Source organism: Thunnus thynnus, chromosome 1 (genome assembly GCF_963924715.1).
Source record: "Thunnus thynnus chromosome 1, fThuThy2.1, whole genome shotgun sequence".
NCBI classification, from domain to species: domain Eukaryota; kingdom Metazoa; phylum Chordata; class Actinopteri; order Scombriformes; family Scombridae; genus Thunnus; species Thunnus thynnus.
Window position 1 is genome coordinate 9,612,965 of NC_089517.1, and position 24,878 is coordinate 9,637,842.

The 24,878-nt window shown below is 37.8% G+C and overlaps 1 protein-coding gene across 3 annotated transcripts in view; it reads right to left on the reverse strand.

The window, feature by feature from the left end:
* The window catches only part of tspan4a (tetraspanin 4a), a 144,749-nt gene that overhangs the window by 15,608 nt on the left and 104,263 nt on the right, over positions 1-24,878 (reverse strand). For all 3 annotated transcript variants that reach the window (XM_067578684.1, XM_067578595.1, XM_067578511.1), the window contains 2 exons: positions 23,175-23,249; positions 62-163 (listed from right to left, as the gene is read on the reverse strand). In XM_067578684.1, the coding sequence (XP_067434785.1) occupies positions 62-163; positions 23,175-23,249 (177 nt within the window). The remainder of the gene's footprint in view (positions 1-61; positions 164-23,174; positions 23,250-24,878) is intronic.

Sequence of the window (24,878 nt, forward strand, 5' to 3'; positions counted from 1 at the left end):
TGATTGTTTTAGATCGCCCCGACCACCACCATCTGCCCCCTTCAGTGATCTCATGTCTTACATCAGTTTGTACTATCATCCAGGCGTTGGTCAAACCCACGTTGCCCTCTGTCCCGAAAAGCTGAAGGCCTTTCTTCAAATCCCTCTGGGCGTAGTGATCGATCTGTGAAAACAAGACAGGGAAAACGGTTGTAAAAGAAAGAAAGAAAGAGATACTATAACAAAATCTCATTACTGCTTGTGTGACCTTTAACACCGCTGTGCTGACGATGGACAGTTTAACAAAAGGATCAAAATGAATGCAGCAGGACCAAAGATATCATCTTTTTTACTCCATAGATTCTTCTTCTTTGTCAAAGCCTGGCGCCTTCATTACCCACCATGCACCTTGACTAGATTCACACACCTGCAAAGATTTGGTTTGGTTATGCTAGCAGCGGCTAACGTAGCCTCGAGCCACTAGCTTCAAGCAGAGATGAGGAGCGGGCTACAGAGTTCTGGTAACCTGACCTCTTTCTCACTCCACAACCCCAGATTTATTTCACTTTGAAATTCGTAGACTTCAGCCCCAACTGACATTGCTTCAAGTGACATCACTTGCAGCAAATTATCAGATTTCACGCAGATCACAAAAGGCTTTATACAACTTTTTCACTTATGCAGTAGTAATCCCCAAGACCTGGAAACAGACTTTGATGCGTAAAATCTGAGGAATTCCTCCTTAAACTGGATTTACACTTCTGCATTAAGGGGTTACACCATAGCTACGGTGGCTATGTGCGGAGGCTTGGAAGCTAGGCCATATCTAATACCATGTGGGGATCACAAGCTTTGGCTTCTTGTGTGTTCTCCAAGTTTCTGATAGTGATGGAGAATGTTGATAATGAAGACAACATGAAGCCAGGTGAAAAAAAGGCTCCAATATTCTTGGCAGTAACATATCTAACAAAGACATCTCAACTAGAAACCTTCTGCTCACCTCTGCTCTGCATCACAGTCAATGAAACAACATTATTATGGTGACCACATGGAATAGTCTAATATTCAGTAACAGAACAAGACAGACACTCCCACTGTCGCTTGTATCAAAAAGTGAGTGAAACAATGTAAACACTATTTTTTTAGTACATGATGTGGTGATATCAATGGGTGAAATCCATGGCGGGATACCAATTACACCAAGTATGAATCCATGTGGCGACAAATGATCGCATAGAGTTTGTTTTTCTAAAACTAATTTGAGCGTTACGGTCAGAAAAAGGTAAAAGAAAAAGGGCACCAGATGGACTCAAACCAGAAAAGTACTGGTTCACATGATCATACTGATGTATACTGGACTCCTGGTTCACTGCACATGGTTACATGGTGCATGTGGACTCATAGTGAACCCCTGTAATACATTGTTACACAGTGGATGTCTGATATACATCAATAGTTTCCGGACTGGTGGTCAGGATCCCACCATGGGGTTGAAATTAATCTAAATGGCCACGAGATAGTAAACAAATTACGAAATAAGAAGAAAAATCATTGGGGTTATTTTTCTCTGACTTTTCTCAAAACTTCAGAATCAGTAAACTTGACTTTTTTCTTGTGAAAAACTGGTGAAAAACTTTTTGGACTCTAAAAATGTTTAAAATAATACAATCTGAAAAGGGAAAGCCATTAATTGGTTGACTCTCTCACAGGTCACAGACAACCTGTGATGAGGGGTCATAAGAGGGCATTGCTTGGTTGTTAAGGGTCACAATCGGTAGATATGGTCTAATGGTGGACACTGAAACCCACCTGTTTACACGGTTACATAGTACAACAACTTATGTAGACCTCTAGTTAACATAATAAATCTCTGAGACACTTTTATAGTTAGAAGGAGGTGGATGTTGACTGCCTGCAGTTTCTCAAGCTCAGACTAACACAACTTTAATGGACTGTGAGAGACTGCAGTCTGGTCTGATACTGATACACAACTCATATTTCATATTTCCTCAAGTGTTCTCAAATGATATTAAGACTAATAAACTGTGAAACATCAGTGGAAACACGTCAGCTTTACTGAACTTATTTCTACTGAGATTTGATTTGCTTTGACTCAAACAGCACACTGCAGAGAGAGCATGTTATCCAGCTTCAGCTCTATAAACAAGCTGCGTGCAGATCTATGTGGGTTCAGGTAAGAATCTCTGCTTCTGTGAACCTAAACAAACAAGATAAAAAAACATAACAAAATCAGCTTTTCCGGTAAGCTTTCAATCAAAGAAAACAAATTTTAAATGAACAATACCATCAGAGAGCTCAGACGTTGTCTACAAACTGCAAACAAAAACTCCAGACACACACAAGCTGCTGATCCTTGTTTACGCATTTAGATGGTCAATCCCATCAGACATCAATCTGATCTCCTACACTGCAGCCTTTTAGTCTGTGAGGTGCTGCAGACACTAAACACCTTGTAAGATCTGTGTCTCTTTTGCTCTTTCTGCAATCAGAAATAATTAAAAAGACTATTATTTTGCTAAATAGCATCTGGATGTTAAATGTAGGGTATATATGCATATACTGTATATTCAGTAATTACCCTTAACACTATACTGGATGTGTAATGGGGTTGAACAGGGTAAGTTATTACCTGACAAAGCTCTCTGTAATCTGACAATGTCACAAGTTGAATGTCATTTCAAGTAGACAGTACATCACTTAGATATCAACACAAACCCTTTATTGAAGTTTATTGAAATTTATTGAAAATCTTCTGGTACAGGATATAAATCCTCCACACCAGACTCTACATCTCAAAACAAACAAACCATACAACAACAACAACAACAACAAAAATACCACAAGATACTTTAAAATCACAATAATATCACAAATAATCACAAATCAGCTTTATAACTATACAACATATCCTTTGTTAACCAGAATTTATCCAATCTATTTTTAAAAGGGTTAACTGAAGGAGTTTCATCCTCTGGAGGCTCTTCCATGTTTTTACAGCATGAAGTGTGAAGCTTTTTGTTTTTTCAGGGAAACATTTTAATGGGAATAATTTTAAGGAATTCTCTCTTAGCTCATACTTATTATTCCAAAAGTGGATGACAAGCTCGGCTGTGATATCATATATTCTGTGAACAAGCTTGTAGACATCAATCATGTCTGTATACTAGAGTTGGTAATTGTAATTTTCTTAACCTCTCTTCTTCTGTTTCAGACCTGGGATTAGTTTAGTAGCTCTCCTCTGAACTTTCTCAGTTTCTCTCCATATATTTGAATTTATAAGACTGAACTTGCAAATTCAAGCTGAGATCTTCCGAGGATTTATATAATGGTAGGAATATTTCATCGCATAAATTTGTAAATCATCGAAAAATTCCTCTGATTATCACCAGCATAGAGTTTGCCTTTTTTAATTTTTTATGATGAAATGTGTGTGTGGAATTCAAGTGAACTATCAACCACTCCACCTATTACTTTTCCTCTTCCACTTGCTGAATCACCAATTCTCCGACTGTATAATTAACAGTTATCATTTGATTTCCCAGTAAGTAAATGTTTACATCTTACAGATCTTCTTGAAGATTGGGCTGTGTCAGCGTCCTCAGTAATTATTCTAAATATTTTGGTGTCATCCACAAAAAGATATGCATCAGATTGTATCACGCTTAGTAAATCATTTATATAGACAACAAAGAGTACAGGATCCAGCACAGATCCCTGTGGAACTCCAGAGGTCACCGGTTTCCTGTCTGAAGTGACATTATTTACCACTACCTGCTGTTTCCTATTACTTAAAAAGTCCTGTATTCAGTCTATAACTCTGCTGTCTACACAACAGGATTTTAATTTTGACAGTAGTCTTTTATGAGCAACTGTCTCAGAAGCTTTTTGGAAGTCCTGACTGTCCTCCATCCAAAACTGCGAACCACTTATCAAAAACCGTGAGAAGCTGAAGTGTAGTCAGTCTTCCAGATATAAATCCATACTTCTTATTGCTATTAAAGTCTGTTTGACTTCAGATGGTCAACAATAAATGTTCTGGTGAGATTTTCCATTGTATTTCACACTACAGATTTCAGACTAACTGTAGTTTCCTGCTAATGATTTTCCTTTTTTTCCCATTCACAGGGTAAAAATGATTCCTCTAACAATTGATTATATAATACTGTTAGAAGTTCCGCAACCCCACAAGCCAATTCCTTTAAAATCCTTGGATGTATCACATCTGACCCTGGAGATGTTAATATTCTGTAGAAGCAGTTTTGTATCCTCAGTAGTGAATATAAAATGTTCTATTTGCTGAACTTCCAACCTTGGCAATTCAGGTATGTGCCCCTCAGGTTCGTTCACAAATACACTGCTGAATTATTCTGACAATTTTTCTGCCCTCCCAATATCTTTGTCTGTTTCTGGGGAGTTAGTATTATTCTGATTAGTATATAAGATCTACTGATGTTTTAATTTTTGTCCTCTTATTTATATAATTCCAGATGACCTTTGGTTCTGTTTAGATTGTCTTATTAAGTCTTCTTCGTATATATCTCTCTTAAATATCGTGTTCTCATTCTCACAGGGTTTCTCACTCTCCGGTTCTCCTGTTGTACCTCTAGGTTTTTATTTCTTATTGCCTTTCTTGCAAGATTATATTTTTGCTTTTTGTTAAACATTCCAAGGGGAAGTTATGTTTTTCTTTCTGAGGCTTGATTTTAGTGACAAACTTGTCCTCTACTTTGTTCAACTTAGCGTTAATTAGTCTCCATTTGTTGCCAACATCATAATAAGATAAGTTTTCCGATTCTTCACGCGCTTTTTCAAAATTCACCTTGTTGTAATTTTCATTTCTCAATGTTTTAGTATAACAAATGACCTTCAACAACAAGACACAATGATTGCTTTTACCTAAAGGGCTTAAATACTGAACATCATCTATCATGTTTTCCTCATTTGTGACAATAAGATCCAACACGTGTGTCGCCACCTCGTCGGTTCTTGTACATGTTGAAACAAAAATGTGTTCTGAATACAGAAAACCTATTATCTAATGATGTAAGATTATTCCCCTCTCCAGTGGTTAAATTCCAATCTATGTTTGGCCAATTAAAATCACCCATAATTAATTTATGTGAGTGCTTTCTAGTTGACACTTCCTCCTTTAGAATCAAAAGATTATCACTGTTAGTCTCTGTACTGCTATCAGACCTTATTATTGCATTTAATCTCCACAAAAAATATTCTCTTGAAACACTGTCCCTGTTATAATATCTTTAACCTCTAATGATTTATGAATACAAAGCAATGTGTCCTCTACCTGTATCATTATCTATATTCTTTGAAAATATATTATAACTTTCTATATCATCCAAATTTAATGCCGCTGGGATCATTTTCTGCCTCCAATTTTTACACTTAACTTCAACACTTAACACTTTGATCTGCATTTGTATAAAAACACATAATGCTTTCTAAATATGTGATATATATGTTTTAAATATGTCTTTTACAGCATCCAAATCCTTTTAACGCTGTTAAAGGCAAGTGTATTTTCTTTTGGGTCGACGTTTTTCACTACATCAGCCCAACTTGGCGTCTGCTCCTGCACGATGTCAACATCTCTCTTCTCATTGCGCTTTCTCTCCAGCTTTGATTCCATCTCCTGCATTCGTTGTTCAAATACCTGGATTATTAGCTGGCATTTCTCTTCAATCATCTGCTCTGTCGCAATGCTCTTTTCCACACTTTCTTCACAATATGGACTCGTTTCTGTAGGATCACCTACTCTACGTCATCTAGGCATTTTATGCAGTAGTTCTTCTTACATTGTTTACAAATAAATATCTGTTTCCGAACTGTCAGCAGGAGTTTGGCATACTTGACATGCACTTTCTTTGTCCACCTCTGAGCCTCAGCTAATTAGCGTTTTGTCATTCTGCGCCACACCGATCCTAATATTAATTGCTCTTGTTCCAACATATCTCACACTCTCATGTCTCTTAGTATCTGTCATAATTCTCCTTCAGTTCTAGTAAGTGCTTCGTTATTTTATCAGCACTTAATACTAACTATGAACGCTCTACATGGAGCTCTGCATGTGTCTAAAACCTGCCTGAACCCAACTGGTACTGCCAAATTTGAGACCCAAACCCAACCTATGACCTGAAGCTATATTTTTGCTTTATTTTATCCATTATAGACTATTAGCTCAGCAATCTAATGAATGCACCAGCTACATTCTCTCTATCTCTTCAGTCTGAGCGTTATGAATCTATTTGCAGCACATGATACACATAGATGCCGACGATTGGCACAGTCAAAGTAATAAAAAGAGAAATTAATAGATAAAATTTCATTTGAAAGTAACAAAACTTAAAGTTTTGAGGTAAGAAATGGGCCATGTGGCTGCAGGATCCACTTAATTAAAAACAACAAGTAGCGTTAATTAGCTGTTCATGCTAATTTTAAAAGGTGATTCATAATACTGTTGAAATATTTAGTTATTAGTAAATTAGAGAATCGTTTCTTGAATGGTTGTTTACGTCCTCTAATTTTTTAGTGTAATCACAGTCACAGATTTAAGAGGATACATTCTTTTCCCGTCATCTGTGATGGAGGAGATCACATGAAGAAAACATCCATTTTAACAAATATGATATTTGCACGGCAGGTGATTCCATCATCGTAAAACGCAAGTCGCCACATAAGGCTTTTATTACACATTTATTAAAGGTCATAAACACGCCTGCAGGCCTGAATTTCTGTGAGAAGCTATTAAAATTAGCCACGAGCCATGTGTTCAACCATGTGTTCAGCCATGTGTAGTCGGTAAATACATCAGCTGAAAGTGAGCAGACAGAGATATATTGAGGGAATCAAGAAGAAAGGCTGAACTAACATGAACAGATTATGACATAAACACTCATCTACACCTGATATCAATCCATCTCTTTGTCTTGACTGAAAACAGTCTGTTTTTTTTGTTTTTGCTCTCATGAATGTGTTTTAATAACAAAGCGTGTTTAATGCAATAAACCCTGGTGACAGATGTGTGAGGATGTTGGGATAACGTGCTCTACTGTTTATGAGATCCTGGGGGAGGATGTGTATGCTTTTGTATATACTTTATTTACTGGGAAATATTGAATAAATTACACAGGAGGGAGTTGAAACCTATGTTTTCTGTAACGCTGAGAGGGGCTGCAGAGTTGCTGATAATTCTCTGTAGGTTCAACACTACGAGCGACGCCTCTGATATTACACACTGAATTATATTGATACATTATTATATTGTTGTTATAGAAAATATCAATTATAGCCGCTTTAAGTATGCACACCATTTTGCCTGAAATATATTTATTGCATATATTGTGGACACATTTATCATGCATACACAAAAAATTAGATGACGCATAAGGATCTGTAAACATAAAAAAATCATCATTTGGATGCCTCGAAGAGAACGGAGATAAAAGAGAATTTTGAATGAAAAGACAAATGGCACAGAAAGTAATTTCTTGCAACAATAAAGAACTGTTGATCTGATTTCTACTGGTGCTATAAGCCACTGCATGATATCACAACTCTGGCAAAATGCAACATGCAAGTTATCTCAAAACTGACGTAAGCACAGGGAGTCCTTATATCCCATTTGAGTGGACTGGAGAAAGCCCTCAGTCTTGTGAAGTTGTGCTAATAAAAAAAAAAGAGGAATAAAAAGAAAAATATTTTTCATTCAAATTTAAGTAGGTCATTAGTAAAGAGTGACTGAAAGTGTGGCAAGCAGACTGTGAATACGCCTCAGCTGTACTTTTAGTTTAGTATTGATGTTGTCCTCGGGACTTGAGTCGCCCTTTAACTACACCAGGCGAGTCAAAGATGGGCCATCAATTATTTATATGGCAGGGATAGAAGGAGAGATAAGAGATGAGATGTATACGGAGAGGAGAGGAGAGTAGAGTAGAGGAGAGACAGAGAGATGTGGATTTAAAAAAAGGGGGATGAGAGATGGAGGTGGGGAAGAGAGTGGATGCAGGAAAAAAAAGTAAACAGGGAAAGAGAGGGAGAGGATGAGCCAGAGAGCGACGAAGGTCAGAATATATAATAGCATACCTGTGTACACTGTTGGGCAGATGGAGTGCTTATATGACCACTGGACTCCATGCAAAGATAACACTGACAGTAAAGCAAGCAAAGAAAGGGAGCTTTCTATCTGTGACAGCCCGAGAGGAAGGACATTATGTTTGAAAGAAACACAAGAAAGGTTTTTCAGAGGAGCGGAAATAATGAGAGGAAAAATGCCTCAATTTACCCGCTTCCTCCAAACAGTGGATATCCATTACCTGTGTCATAAATGTGGGAGGAAGACAGAATCAGAGATACAGTAAAGTAGATAAAGACATTAAAAAAAAAGAGGAAAAATCTGTGATCATACTCTCTGTGGATTTCCCGTGAACACATTATTTCACTATGAGACGCCAAACTGCATAAAACATGTCCTACTTCATCTCCTGCAATGACGTTACGGGCTCTAAAAAAGGAGGATTTTTAACATCATTGTTTTATAGATTAAACTGCTGCCTTGAGTTTAGAATTCATCACAACAATGCCGGCGGCTTTGTACCTCCAGATAATCCCAAATCAAGGTTGTATAAAATGTTTGATTTAAAAAGTCATGTTTCAGTCATTTCAAATATGTGTGATTTTGTCACCCAGTCATCTCTGTGCTTTCTAAAAGTACCCGAATGTCCCACGGGGTTTCCTCACCTATTGGGTGCCCACGCTTATTGGCAAGGGCTAGTTTCCTGCAAATGCTTTCATTTTATCCTTCCTCCAAGGGAGCCGGAGCCCAGATTACATTCCCCGGACTCTGACCAATTTGGACCAAAGTCAACGTTTTTCAAGGACATTTATTTTGACTGCAGACAGACTATATTAGTCTGACTTGCTGCACTTTACTTCCCCTGGCTTGGGATATGAGTTTAAATCTTTGGAAGTGTTGCAGTACATTTCGGGAAAGGATTTACAGGGGTATGCCACCCTTCTAAAGAATCCACATATGTTATTCCTGTGCCTCAGGACAAATCGGTCAATACTTGCAAACTTTGACAGCTCTTCAGTAAAGCTATAATTTCAGGAAACCTTTAAATTTGTAAAGTGGGATGTGAAATCTGGTAGTGCTCCTCAGATAATAAATGGGATACCAGAGTCACAAATTTAAGGCTTCTGTCTCCGACTTGTAATTCTGTCCTGGGGCACAGCAATAACATACGTAAATTATTAATATGTGTGGCATTCCCCTTTAAGTGACTAATCTCAGTCCTTAGCTGGGGCAAATCAATTACAACCCCAACTCCTTTCCCTCCTCTGCTTCTAATCAGTTCTTGATTAACACTTGGCAAACCATGTGAGTAGACAATCAATGCCGCTAACGGGGGGAAAGTAGCGAACTAGCAGAATTGAGGTTATAAGGGATGATACTTGAACGGGATTAATCAAGGTGGTACTGAATGATCTTGGACAAGATATTGGACAATAACACAAGGTCAAGACTCATTATCTCTGAGATTCAGAGGAAAACTTTCATTATGATTGGACTCATTCCCAACGCCGAGATCTGTGTGTTTGTGGCCTGTTTCTCCATGTTGATACTACGAAGGAGTTCGGAGGTGACGCATGAAACTATTTTGATGCGTCACTGAAATACTTTTGCTGGGCTATCGACAACTACGGCTACATTTTCCCTGAGGAAAAATGTGCTGAACTGTTTAACATCACTGTAGATTTTTATATTTTATCACCTTTTATCTACAGTTATTCTGTCGTTGTAGTGTCAAACATGTGAAAAAGATTATTATGTGAATGCAGAATGTGTAAAGTGTTGATATTTGGAGTCTATCACATCGTCACCAAGCTCAGCAAAGCAGGGAATGATGATTAAATCTTCCCACCTTGAGCAATGTAGAGTCCTACTGGTGGATGCTGGGGTGGAGGTATGGTTGGTGAAACGTTACATGAACAGCAGTGGCAGTAAGTGACAGCGTCGGGCAGCAGGCACGACAGCAAAAGAGTGAGCAGAGCACTGACGGTTTAAGTACCCTGCCATGACTAAAAGGGTGAGTTACGGACGTTGCAGTGAGAAGCATATGTCATGTTGCAGGCTTTGAATAATTTAGAAAATATTGTGAAAATAAAATATGAATAGTGTAAAATTTAAATTAGCAGAAGCATCTTTCTTCGGCTCGTCGTCTGGCTTGACTGGGTTGTGACTGACAGACGGCGAGTCCTGAAATAACCACGAAAAATGCGTTTCTTCAGCTGAAATAATTAGTTGGAAAAGCAACAAATTAACTATGTGCTAGTGTGAAACTGTGAACAGAACCCCTTTGTAGTTCGGTGGCAACTGGTGGCTTCTCATTCACAGTGATGGTTTCCCTTTATCAACACAATTAAAATTCTTTGAATTATTTTACTTTTGGAATTGAACAGGAGAGAAGAAAAAAGCCTGATAGATTTGCCAAAACTAATTTACATCTGGCAAAAAAAAAAAAAGGATTTAGAAATGTCTTTAATCATGGCACATGGTAAAAACAGACAAATTTAATAATTTGCAGTTTTTACATAAATGGACTCATTTTATTCAAAGCAGCACAGTTGAACTGTTACTCCTACTGTGATTTCCCAGCAGAAATCTGTCAGTGCTCTGTCCATTGTCCTACAGAACCTGTGAAGCCTTTGACAGCAGAGCGTTTACTCACCTCAGGCTAATATTTCAGTTTGTGAGTGGGTTTTCAACCTCTGCAAGGAGCCCTTTGTTGTATTTCAAGTGTAACCCTTTAACCCCTCAAATTGTGCTGTTTTATTGAATTCATGAACCAGAAAGAGGCAAAAAAACTGCAATATGTAACTCTTTAGCTAAGTAACCCACACGCAATTTGTTATTTATACAAAACCTTTTTTTCAAATTGTAACCCTAAACCCACTTATATAGAAATTGCACAAAGCGAGAACATAAAGCCGAGCTTGTTTTTCATGTCTTGAAGAAGACCGAATAATCTGAAGCAGGAGGAACAAGACACCTGGCAGTCCACCACCAACTGAGCAAAAGCTTTTGTGTTTCACAGCAAAAAAATTTTTTTGCTCCTGCTGAGAGGTGAAATTGAAACCGGAACATTTGATTTGTGTTCAATTTCTTCCCGTATCTCGCTGACGTCATGTGTTTTTTTTTTCATGTTTATTCAAATGTAACTGTAGGAGTGTTTATATTTTCCAGTTTTCTTCCTGTTGCAGAGCTTCACTCTCTTGTGTCCCTTCATAATATGTGCATCTAGGCCTGATTGCAATTTAAATGACTTATAATTACTGTTGTTGCAACTCCTCAGCATTGTTATCTGCAGCCCTCAAACTGCACATTCCCTTGTCACATATATTCCAAGACTCCGCAAACAAATATCTTGTCTGTTTGACGATCATCTCAATTTCTCTCATATTAACATTGCCCTGACGTGGGTGTATTTTAGTAATGTGATTAGCCAGGGGTGTTTATCTAATTTCATTTCTTCAGTCTACATGAAATGAAAATTTCTCAGCCTTGAAATGTATTCAGACAGGGGTGCTGCATTTTGATATCTTGACAAGCTTAAATGTTTGACGGCTGATGCTGGAACAGTAATGATGTGGAGAAAGTGGAGCTATCCTGCTTGAAATGGGTATTTAATCGGGTTTCATGTGTTGTATGTCTGCAGTTCAGATATATGATGCTTGTAGTTTGTTTTGTCACATGAATGGTTGCACTTTACCTGCATTTGAAAGTCTGTTCACAAATGGGTTATTTTTTTCCCCTTTTCCTTATCAAGTTATTTCACAATTTCCTGTGTTTAGTCTTAAAACAGTTGGAAGTGGAGGAGGGGAAGAGGAGGTGATGTGAGAGTGAGACTGACACATCACCGGGGGCCTGACCCAGGTGCTGCACACTGACTCAGTCGTGAGAAAGGCAAGGCAGAGACTTTCACTTCAAATGCTTGAGGAAATTCTGGGTATCTCCTCAAATACTGAGGAATTTCTACTCCTGCACCATCGAGAGCGTCCTGACAGGGAACATCTCTGCCTGATAGGGAAACAGCACCGAACAGGACCGCAAGACCCTGCAGAGAGTGGTTTCTTTGGAGGAACATACAATAGGTGGTGCTTTACCTTGTCTAAAAGATAATTACACCAGGCGCTGCAATAATAAGACTAGGAGAATCATTAAGGATCACAACCACCTGGATAACAGCCTTTTCTACCTGCTGTGGTCTGGAAGAAGGTACCGGATACAGCGGACCAGTTCCTTCACAAACTGAATTTAAATTAATTTAAATGAAACAAGTACCACGTGAATTCAAACACATTTTCAGTTTCTCAACTTTAACCTATTTAGTCATTTGTGTCTCACAAACACAGGTGGTATACAAAGAAATTACTTTTTCTGATGACTTTTTTTTCTAAGGCAACAACAACAGTATTTTCATTCAACCATAAATGAAGCAGGGCACTTTTTTTTCATATATGGATAAACTTTGAATTACCTTTCCGTTCTATAATGCAATACATAAAATACGTTCTGGTATAAAAGTCATTTATATGTGATTCCTTGCCAAATGGATTTATTCTCAAATTGATTGAAATACATAAAACAAACAAAACATATTGAAAACGTGTAGGACTGTGTATCCACTGCGTCTGTAAAAAAATATTTGCTCCTCAGTGAACAAAGCTGAAAAAACTGGCCTGTGGTTGAACTCAATAGACCTTTTTCACAGCAGACATTTGACATGATAGGAAAAGTAAAGGTGCAATCGATTACATTCATGATGGCTGAATCCCAGAACCATCATTGAAGGACGGGTTCACAATTTTTCAAGTCTGTCTTAAAACAACAGTCAGGTGCCCAAATAAACATTAAAACATGTTTTTCTTGCCATAATTGTTCCTCCTGTTCATACTGACCATTAGAATCCCTTCATAATGACCTTACAATGTAAGTGATGGGGGCCTCCTTCTGTGCACAAAATGTACTTAAAAGTTTATCTGAAGCTAATATTGAGCTTCAGTCATCTAAATGAGTTAAATCGAGTAGATATCTTTCAACATTACAGTCTTTTTAGTGCCAAAGTCCCTCTTTTTGTTATTATATTTCCACCGCAACTCAACAGGGAAACACAAAGAGGGAATTTGATGCTAAACATACTGTAAATGTAGCAGATATCCACTTGATATGACTAACTCAGACTGCTGAAGCCTCATATTAGCTTCAGATAAACTTAGATGCATTGAAAGCACATTTGAAGGGGATCTTTTAATAGCCAGTATGAACAGGAGGATTGATTACAGCAAGGGAAACCTCTTTCAGTGTTCATATGATTGGAGGTTTGATGGAGGGATGATGATGTCAGTTTGATCTGTTGGTGTTAAGTGGAAAGACTGGTTTGGTACATACTAGCTTGATGTGGCTGCTGGAGATGTGGGGACGTGGTTAGCGCCACCAAAAGAGGAGAAATTAGACTCCACGTAACTCTGAAGATAATTTATGTGCATGTTGTGTCTACTCAGCTGGCTTGCTAAAGTTAGCCACTGGTAAGGCTACATTCAGGAACCACCTGGTTTAGTTCTGTAGTTCTCTGTAGTCAACCGACTAGCTGTTGGTGGTCAGTAAATACCTCCAACTGTATTGGCTGCTCGTTAAAACACAACGTCACATTTTCTTCTTCTATACGTGTCCAAACACAGAAGATGTGACAGGTGGGTGTGGAGGGTTTGAAGTAGAGCTGCAACACTTAATTGATTAGAAAATTAATTGGCAGCAATTGTGATAATCAACTAATCGTTTCAGTCATTTTTTATGTAAAAAAAAGGGAAATGTTCTTTGGTTCCAGTTTCTCAAATGTGAGAATTTGCTGTTTTTTGATTGTCATATATGACAGTAAATTGAATATCTTAAGGTTTTTGGACTGTTCGTCAGACAAAACAAGCTAACTGAAGACCTTAGCCTCTAAGAAATTGTGAATTAATTTTTTTTCACTATTTTTTAACATTTCATAGAATATAATAGAAAATAATCTGCAGATTAATCGATATTGAAAATTGACTGCAATTGTCAATTGCAGCACTACTAAGTTATTTAAAGGGCGCCTTTGACAGCTGGACTGAGAAATGAAAGCAAAGTAACGATAAATGTAACTAATAACTTTAGCTGTTGTGTAATTAAAGTATCATAATTACTGATTACATTACAAGCGATTACATTTCTAAGTTACTTGTCCAACACTGTGTATAAATGATTAGTAAGGAACTTGTGCAGTCGCCATGGAGACACAAAATGTTCTTTTCTCTGCTTACAAGTTATATTATAGAGTGTTATAGTGTGTTTAGACTATTAATTAATTGTTTATATACTGCTTATACTAAGCAAAGGGGGTTAAAATAAAGTGCTACCAATGTTTCAATAGCAGGCATTTTCAAACTTTTACAAATGGCACCATCAGAATGACAAACATGGCCACTACATCTGCCGGCATAGTTGCCATGATTCATTTTAACAGCTCCACTAGCCTTTGGGTTAGTGGATGAGGTCTGCTGGGGTTCCAACCTGACCATAGCTCTTCACGACTACCTTTTTACAGCGGCATTACCTCACCTTGACTCGTCCCAAAGCACACAAGCAGATAGCAAATCACACTTACTACTGCTGCATGACCAGACAGCAGAGGCAATACCTCATCCTGGATTGACCTAACATCATGCAGAGGTGAGGACACAAACGATCATAGCAGGATGAAGTTACACTGCAGATACTCTCTGAAATGAGGCTCATGTTATGATGAAGATGCAGCAGGGCAGTGTCAGGATGATTGGCTTTTTAATGTATCCCTACGTGATTTGTTGGCATCTTTTTATCCTTTGAAAGTGACAGAGGGGAATGAGGAGGAAAATGGTGATGCAGTCCTAAAAACAGATTTTCAAAACACATCTATGAAGTATGAACTCTTTCATTAAAGTAAAGTCAAAAGGACGTGTACTGAGGTTGGGTACATTTGAACGTTTTTGATATGCTGCTAATATGACACTGAGGCAACATTTAACTTTTTTTGATACCTTACTGTGAAGAATAAAAACATGTTTTTTGTACAGGAAAGATGCAAAAGTATTTAATTTAGTTTTACTGTCAAACAAACCAGATAGACTAAATGAAATACAGTCTGAAATTAGCAAAATTATATAGAGAATTAATTACTTCTTTATGCAAATATCCTGCTAATTGATGTTACTGATCCTGACTCATAGTGTTCTTGAATCCAGTGTTATTTCCCTTTGTGTGTGTGTGTCTGTGTGTTTTACTGTCTTTCCTGTAGAGCTGCAACGATTAGTTGATTAATCTGTTAGTCAATCAAAAGAAAATTAATCGGCAACTGTTTTGATAACCGATTAATCATTTTCCAGCTTCATAAATGTGAATATTTTTCTGGTTTCTTTAGTTCTCTGTGATAGTAAATGAATACGTTACGGATACATTTGGGTTATTGGCAAAACAAGACATTTTAAGCTGCGTCTTGGGCTTTGAGAAACGGTTTCACCGTTTTCCGACATTTCATAGCTGACACAACTAATCAATTAATCAATGAAATAATTGACAGATTAATCAATAATGTAAATACTGGTTAGTTGCAGCCTTACTTGCCTCCCCCTATTATGTTTATCACACAGTATTGATCATATTGGCAGCTTAAATCGACTCCTCCTCCTTTATGCTGCTTATTTCACCCCTTGAAACTCATATAAAGATGGAAAAATACCAAAATTTTGACTTATATAAGGAAACATCAGATCAAAAATAAGGATACGAATGTGATCAAGCAATTGATGCCAAGTAGGAATCTAACAGTTTCAGATTAAATAAAACTAAAAGGTTGGTATTCAGGTTTGAACCTTTGAGCAAGCAGGATGCCACAACATCTTAAGGAAATCTCAACTTGCACTATACAGAAAAAAGCTACTGGTATTGAATTTCTGGACCCATTATGTGGTTTAGCAGTATAATCTATATCTATTATTAGATATTGTATAAGGATTATCTATATATAGATTAGATTTATATCATATAATTATAAGTGGAGTCTCAGATTATATATTTTTGGTTTTAAAACAACATTAAACATAAAGTTGACCTTGTAAACAGTAGCTGGGAGAACAATATCACCTCAGGGTCCATTTAGTAGCTGTTCTGGAACTTTCAGTCATACCAAATGATGTTCATCAGCTCATGGATTTTTGCTCAGTTCTCAATGAATTGTAGATTTTAAGTTTTCATTTTTTCTGAGCACTTCCTTTTTTTAATGTTAAGGCCTCAGAACGAACATGGACTTCCAGACATGTCATTTTCTGGTAATGTTCAGCAAAAAGAGAAGAAATATATTTTGGCAGAGATAGAAAGACAATTTTCTCCTCTCAAAGTACCCGGAATAGTTTATAATGTAATACAATCATAAGACGTGTTGCCTTTTCCGTAAAGGGCATGGCTCTCACTCTTTCTATATTGTAAACTCTCTTCATTATGGCCATTTGTTACTCTTCTCTCTAAATGTAAAATCAACATTTCACAGCTGTTCTCAGATGGATCAAAAGACAATCTTGGGAATGCTGGAAATCACCACCTTTATCAGGAGTAGATAGAATAAGTGGGGGTAAAATCGGGATACCAAAAAGGTGAATGACAACTCTTCCTCAAAAGAGAACTCCACTGAACATCACAGACTGATCACACAAAGCAGTTTAGGAATATCTGACGGAAGACTTTTCCCTTTAATTTTAACCCATCAATGTCAAAATCAAACCTTTTGGCTACAGGGCCTTTGTTGCACTCAGCTTTTGAACTCCAAGATCACACTAGATACAGACGTATGCAGTGTATCACTGTTGGTGCCAAATGGGTATTGGATTGGAATCTTCAATCAAAGAGTGATCATAGTTGATAGATCTCTTTGATGAATGTCTCCTCAGCTGCTCATACAGAACAGTATGAACTGAGTGTGTGGTCTACGTCTGAGCAAACATTGATATTTGGTTTAATTCCACAGTATATTGATATAAAACTAATAAACTAGTATAAACTAATATAAGTACATGAAGGGGGCGCGATTCACGGTGAACATCTGGGGTTCTAATGTAATTAGCCCTCTAAATCACGCAAGTGCATTCAAACACCTTACGTTTCAGTTATTGATCTGGTTTTGGATCATTTATATAACAGACTCCAAGTCCTATCAATATACTTGCATAACAGCTTTATATACACCTCAGGGGTAACCTACCAGGGAGCTCTAGAGCAAGAATGGCCGATAATTTCTATTACCTGTATTGACATGTTCAGTGTCAGCATTTTCGATTTGCTCCCAGTGTTCACTCAATTATTTGTGCTTTTGTTGAGACCTTTTAACATCCCTTCAGGCTGTTTGATGAGGGAATAAATCTGAATCTAATACCATAAATGCTATTACTACCACTAATACCATGACAATCACAAATATTACTATCACTGGTGCTATACTCAGTATAGCAGTAAAAGTACCATGTGAGGTATTTGTACCGGTATTAATTGGAAGTAATTTCTTATAGTGGCTGAGTTTACTTTGCTGTTGGTTGTTTTTTTGCCATATGTTTTATGATGCTTTCATGCTGTTCACTTATAATGTGGTAAAGTATACACACTCGGGTCGAAGTATTATGAGTATTATGGCCTGCATTAGATTTTTCTGCAAATTTCCTATATACTGTAGCTTGTTACAGTTATTTTGCAGGGTTTCTCCATCTACTCATAACAAACTCTGGTCTCTAGTGGAGGGTAGATAATGTCTTATATCGGCTTTATGAGTTAAAATTTTACGGTTGACTTGCACACATACGGTACTGAGTGCTGATCCACATGAGTTAGCTGACTGAAGTGCATCTGTCCTACGAGGAAAGCAAGCAAAACTTAATATATATAGCAGATTCAATACAAAAATGACAGTAAAAGCATATGCACAAATACAAAAACATGCATGCATAATGCACTAAGAGCCAAAATGATATATAATTCAAATGTAATTCAAAATGAACAGGAAACAAATGCAGAGACCTTATAGGGCTGTTGAGATAAGATCTCTCCCACAACACTACTACTACTACAGTACTACACTACTACAACTGCCACGATTAAAAAATAATATAATGCGAATGATAGTTTTTATAACACTATTGTTGACAGTTTCCTAATCCTTAAATACTGTATTGCTCATGGTCTGCTGTTGTTATTGCTTTGTTTGTGTGGTGGAGTAATATTCCCTTGAGGTGATAATAAAGGCAAAGTGGACAAGGCTGTAAATCCATGTGGAGAGATAATATGAAACAGCCATACATCAATTTTCAATATCACGCCACTGACTCTGACTTATTTTTATTCACTTTGACACTTTGAGTCCCACTGGCTTCAATGACATTAACCTCATTGGACCATTTCATCATTCTTAGGAACCAACAAAGTAAAACAAACTGTTTCAGGTGCGTGGAAGATCTGTGAGCTGTTTGAAGTAGCTTCCAGCTGCGTCATGGAGCTTTTTATCAGGTCTAAAGCAGGTGTAATAAACCGGACCACTGAGCGTGACCATACCTGAAGCCCGCGACGGAGTTCATCAACATGCACCCACCGCTGCACTCTAGCTCTTTAAGTTATGGTATCTGGAAGGCTTTGCATACTAGAGGAATAGCATTGACTTATGTTCTAACTGCAGGACTGCTTCCAGGGAGTTACCATGGTGATGATGGTGATGGAGGAGGTGAAAGTCAGCATGGCTTGATAATCAGAGATAAACTAGGGCTCTAAAAACTGTGGGAAAAATCCAAGAAGATAAAATCTAACGAATGCTGAAAAGGATTTCACATTTGGGTCCAAAAATATTTGTATGCATGTTTTCACTATCTATCTGGGTTAATTGTCTTTTTCACCTAGTTAGTTTGTTTATATCACACTGTACTGAAAGTAAATTCCCTCTAAATAATCAATACCTTAGGTGTTTACTTTGAAGACACTCTAAATTATAAACTGAGCATTTCTGAACCTTCAAACACTGCATTATGTTCATCCTCAACATCCTAAATCTATCGTATGTTACAACTGCTTAAATCACACAATGCTTGAGACGATGCTGCAATGTGCAGTTTTACTCTTTTTAAAGGGTTTTTAATGTTTTGAATTTGCTATAAAGAGATTTTATGTTTTATTTATAATGAACAGTCATTATTTTTTTGCAACAAATCAGTGGCAATACTGCAAAATGATGCTCCTCTTACATGTGGCAATCAGTCCACTTTTGTGTGTGTTTCTTCCCTAAACTAATGAGGTAAACGCTGCATGCATGCACGCAACAGCAGCAGAGAGACAAAGAGTGACCAGAATATCGCACTCATATTGGAGGATTACACAAACAAAACCTTGCTTGCAGACACAGTTTCTGATGAAATTAAAATCAGGGGACAAATCCCTTTTCTGTATCTCCTAGTATGGATGCTCAAAACAAGACTTAGTGTTGGCACAGTAAGCATACAGTACTATCCAACCATCCCTAAATCAAAGTTTGTTTGTATTCGATGCAGACTGTTCTCTCAAGAAAAATATCAGTAGACATTGTTTGTTCAAGCAGATAAAAATGAGCTTTGTTTGTGTGACTTTCTTATAGCACAGTCATAGAGATTAATGTTTGGCTGTGCAAAGTTTGTGACTTAAATATTAGATTCTGTAAGTTTATTTACCGACAGTAAATGTTTCCTGTCAGCAGGTTAACTGGTGGATACATACGATAGGTGCTGGTCATGGTATTGGCATATAAGAAGGGAAGATGACCTCACATTCGGCTCCAATGATTTTATTATACAACCTATGTTTCAACCACACTTGTGTTGGTTTCAAAGCAAGTAAAGAGTAAAAAAAAAGAGCTTTCCTAACCTTAAAGGGGACATAACATGCTTTTTGTGATTTTCTGTCATTTATATATTGTTATAAAATGTTGGATGTCAATATTAAACATAGTCAAAGTTCTAAAACTTGAGGTGCATGTATGTAAACATGCTGCCTTCAAGTCAAAAGCCAGGGCTACTGCCTACACTGATGCTCAGTTTGCAAAGTTACCTCTACTTCCTCATCAAAAGGACATCAGATTGTTCACACATACCTACTAATGGCCGTCAGTTCTGTAGTCTTTGTTGCTAAGGTTGTTCCACAGGTTGTTCCACGTTGTCCGCTTGCATATTTTGGGCTCAAACATGTACAGATGTTTTTGAGAAGTTTATATTTTGAGTAAATAATGAGAAAAAGACATGAAATCTGACTACTATTGCCTCTGGAGCTGGCAGATATCAGAGTGGGGTCATCGGGAGGGGGACTTTAATCAAAGGGGCAATATTTTAGAAAACGCTGTTGTTTTTCAATTACTTTTTGTCAGTGCAGCTGAATATTTTAAAAGACTTGATCATTTTATTTGATCATTTTATCAGTTTGGACCTGCAGCACCTGTTCTGGTAAGCAGCCATGCACACAACCTAATGAAAACATTATACCTCAATGACTTTTTAAGTTCACGTAATGCGCAAAAGTTGAGCAAGATATTTCTTTGCAACATAAGAGAAGTGAAAGATATTATTAAATATACCTTGTGATATTACACTGTAGAGGTTTTATTCAATTTTCCAGCAGTGCACACATTCAAAAATTTGGTGCAATAAGAATTATGTAAGAATTTTAGTTGAAAACATTTAAAAAATTAACTAAAATTATCAACAGACTGTGAAGAAATAATAAAATGAGACCTTCCCAGACTTTCTCAGGTGCCAATAACAGCCTGTGGACTGAATTCTGTGTAAAGGACTCAGGATGGTTTTGCCAAGAAATTCCAAAGGATGTGACGTTGATGCGCGCTCCCGAGTGCCTTGCCTATCTACCGTCCCCCTACAGCGCCAACAGGGTGCAACACTTAGGTAATGTTAGCTTAGAAATGGATGTTAGCGCTGCTGCTCACTTGCGCTGATGGAGCATGTGAGCATACATGAGCAACATGATGCCAACTGCAGCTCACTCAACGGCCACTCGTGTCATTAATGAGAAGGAATTTCTGATTCATACATACTGCATCTTTAAAAGACAGAATGAACTCAGAGAATTGCCTCCTGCTTTTTTAAAAAATATCAATGGTATATCAAGTAATGGACACCCATTTTTTTACTGTCAGTGATTTCCCTCAGTGCACCAGCTCTGCAGAACATCAAGACCACCCCTAAATTTTTACTTGGTTCTGTCGCTAATTGCCTCCTGGGTAGATGAAACTGAATTATTCAGATCCTGAATAAATGAGGTGCACTGAACATCAGGGAACACAGATACTAAAGGAAAGGTGAGGCGTGACAGCAGTCAACATTCATTAAAAGGTAAACAGAACACTGCTGATTGGCTGAAATCCCAGAAGAATATGCCGGTCCAGAAATATTCATTGTGTTACACCACTGTGATGGAAATTCAACACATTAGGCAATATAATCATGCCAGAATTACAATAACAAAGAGATAAAAGCCAGAACAAAGTACATACAGGACCAAGGTCTATGGTCTCAACTATAATTCAGACAGAACGAGTTAGAAATATCAAAGTAGGTTGTTATTTACCAAAATGTACAAAGGCATTACACAGAGTTGGCCTTGGCCTAAATCTTTGGGGATAATGTTCTTAGTCTCAGCACATGAATAATGCAGTGCAAGTGGAGGAGAATTGCTAGTGATTTATGAAGGGCCACCATGCTTTGAATTCCCTCCATCTGGCAGTGGTCAATTATTTGTCTGTAAAGGATGCTCAATATATTGCACACTTCATGGAATTATAACACCTGAAGAATTTTTTAATGTACTTTATATCTTCACCTCATTACAGGACACCCACTCCCTCTAAAGGATTTAATTTCAGTAGAAACATGCTATCAGTTTCTATTAGTGTTCAATTAATCAATTAAAGAAGATAAATCATGAAAATATACAAGAGCAGTCATGTGTTCACAGCTGTTGTTACTGCTCGACATGTATATAATTCAGTAACTGGTCATTTACTGTGCTTTGGACTTTTGATTCTATTATTGCAAAAAGTCAAGGCTGTTCTGTTTGTTAAGAATCTGATTGTACTTAAAAGTGCTGATGTGAGGAGTCATAGTGGTCCTCTGACAGCGGCAACAGCAGTTTTGCATTACAAGATAACACAAAATAACACGAAATATAATCCTCAGGGGACTGAAGACAGGTTTTTTTTTGTTGTTGTTGTTGTTATAGCAGGCCTTGGACCATATTTTAAAACTTCTGAGTCATTGGTTGCATCAACGCAGATTTATTTTGGGAATGTCCTTTCCCCCAGCACCGAACTAATCTCACTAATCTCACAAAATCCAACTAATACCCATTGTCAAAGTGATGTTTGTCATTCTGTGTTCAATAGATGTTTATGGACAGAACAGAAGACACATTGTCAGTGCTTTTGCATTAATCTTCCAAAACCCAAAATCCAGCCCTCAACCCCTTAATTAAGATTAGGATGGATGGAATTTAACATGCCCTTTCAATGCATTATTAAAACCTTAGCTGAAAATGTGAAGAGATTACAAATTTGTATTAGGAGAGGGGTAGCTCATCCTTTTCTTTTCTTTTGCCTGACTTGTTTATTTACAGGGGAAATCATCCAAAATGGATGAGCTGAGATAAATTGAGATTTACTAACAAGTACAGGAAATTGTGACAGTGTATATTTTTTTCCGGCCGTAGCCCAAAGATGTCTCCCCAAAGATGTTTGTGCATCAACCAAAGTAAAAACAACAACAACAAAAAAATCTCATTAAAACATCGTTTATGCAGAATGTCAGCTGGCATGCTCTTTTCTACTGCTTGCACTGCTTGCATGAACTTCAAAAACAAACCCTGCTGCTGAGACGCATCATTTTACATGCCAACGTCTATCTGAAACGTCAGCAGTCTACATGACATATGAAGGGAATTGGACAGTCTCTCCACAGCCTGTTATTATCTTGTTCAGGTGGAGAAAATGACAGGATATAGGCTAACATAATGAGAGCAATCGCTTATGTCTTACCTCGTCTTGGTAGATGAAGAACAGCATGATGGACAGAATTTCCAGGAAGAAGATAAGCAGAAGAAGGATGAAGAACTGTGGAGACATGAAGGGAAGAGACAGGACAGCTCAGTTATTTTACAGACCATTTATCAATGGGGAGGAAAAGATCACATAGGGGTTAACAAGCATCTATTTCTCTGTGAACAATGAACAAAGTATACATTGAGGAGAAGAAAAAAGGACATTAAAGTGTGTGAAAGAGTGAAAAGAAAAAGAAATAAGAGAAAGAAGGGAAATGGCCATAGAGTGTCAAGGAGAAGAGGCCTGCGAGTTAAGATCGATCGAGGAGCCGTAGATCGTTCAGCCTCGATATTTCTAACTGACAGGTCAAGAGTGCAGAGAGAGAGGAGGAGGTGGGACAGTCATAGCTAGTAGGACAGACGAGGTGATATACAGTTTTCCTCCTTCCACTTTTGAATTTGTTAAAGGAGCCACATTTTACTCTTCGCCAGTCCCCACCCGCCCCTCCTCCGTACGGCGGCCGAGATGAGCTGCTCGATGGGTGATACATCTTCCTGAGGGCCCTTTTGAGTGCTTAAAACAGTTACGAGCTCATCCATCAACCACTTTGCGAAGACGTGACTCCGTCTCTCTCTCACCTGTCTGAGCCGAGGGAGGGATGAAATATTTTTTAGCAATAATGGTACGTTCCAGAGGGTCAGTAAAAGATGAAATGGCACTAGAATATCGGTTGATGTCTAAAGACGTATACATATACAAACAGCAGCGTTTTCGGAGAATTTGTTTTCGTTTTTTTTTTCGGAAAAAAGACGCAGACATCGTGAAATCTTCTCAGAGGGTCAAAGAACAAATTTCAAAAGCAGAGATGTTCTTGTTCAAAGACATCATAGCTACACTTCCTCCTGTGTATTCCAGGCATTTGCTTGACAGTGAATGTGAGTGTTGCTAGTTCACAAGACTGGTATCGAGCAGGGCTGTCAGTTGCCCCCGAGGTCTTTTTGGCAGCACCTGCATGAATGAATCACTAAGCGTGGAAAGGATGAAAGCCTCAGCGGCAACACTAGAAGCTGAGAGACAGACTAGGTAACGAATCGACGGCAGCACACAGCCCACGGTGTGTTTGACTCACTTGTGCGCTATTCAAGAGGTGCTCTCAAATAAGCATCTGAAATCAATTTCTATTGTTCTGTCAGGCTTCATTGTCTGAATGTTATTCACTGTGAAATACCAGATAACTCCAATTTGGGGGATTTTCAGGTGTTTATTTAAGAGGGAAAACTATGTTTCACTAAGGGTTGAGAAATTTCAACCTATTTGGGATGATGAAATCCTTCAACAAGCCACTGGATAATGTGAAAATAAAATGCAGTTGATTGAGGAGACGCTGCTGTTTTTCTTAGTGTCTGAAAATTTGCTGGAGGTTTTTACACCAGACAGCAACAATAAGACTTTTTTTTTATCATTATGCTCCATGTTCCTGCAACCGAACGTACAGTTTTTAAAAATAAATAATGAGACCACCAGACACAGAGGACGTTTTGCTAACAACGAAACAAAAGTCAAGTTTGAATTTGTCTTTTTGTGATATTTCCTGACCTGCTATTGATCCAGGAAGGGAAATCTTTTCCCTCCACAATGCTAAGAGAGTGAAGGGTCAAATGTTCAACTACACTGGAAGATATTCACTGTCTTTCTCAAGAA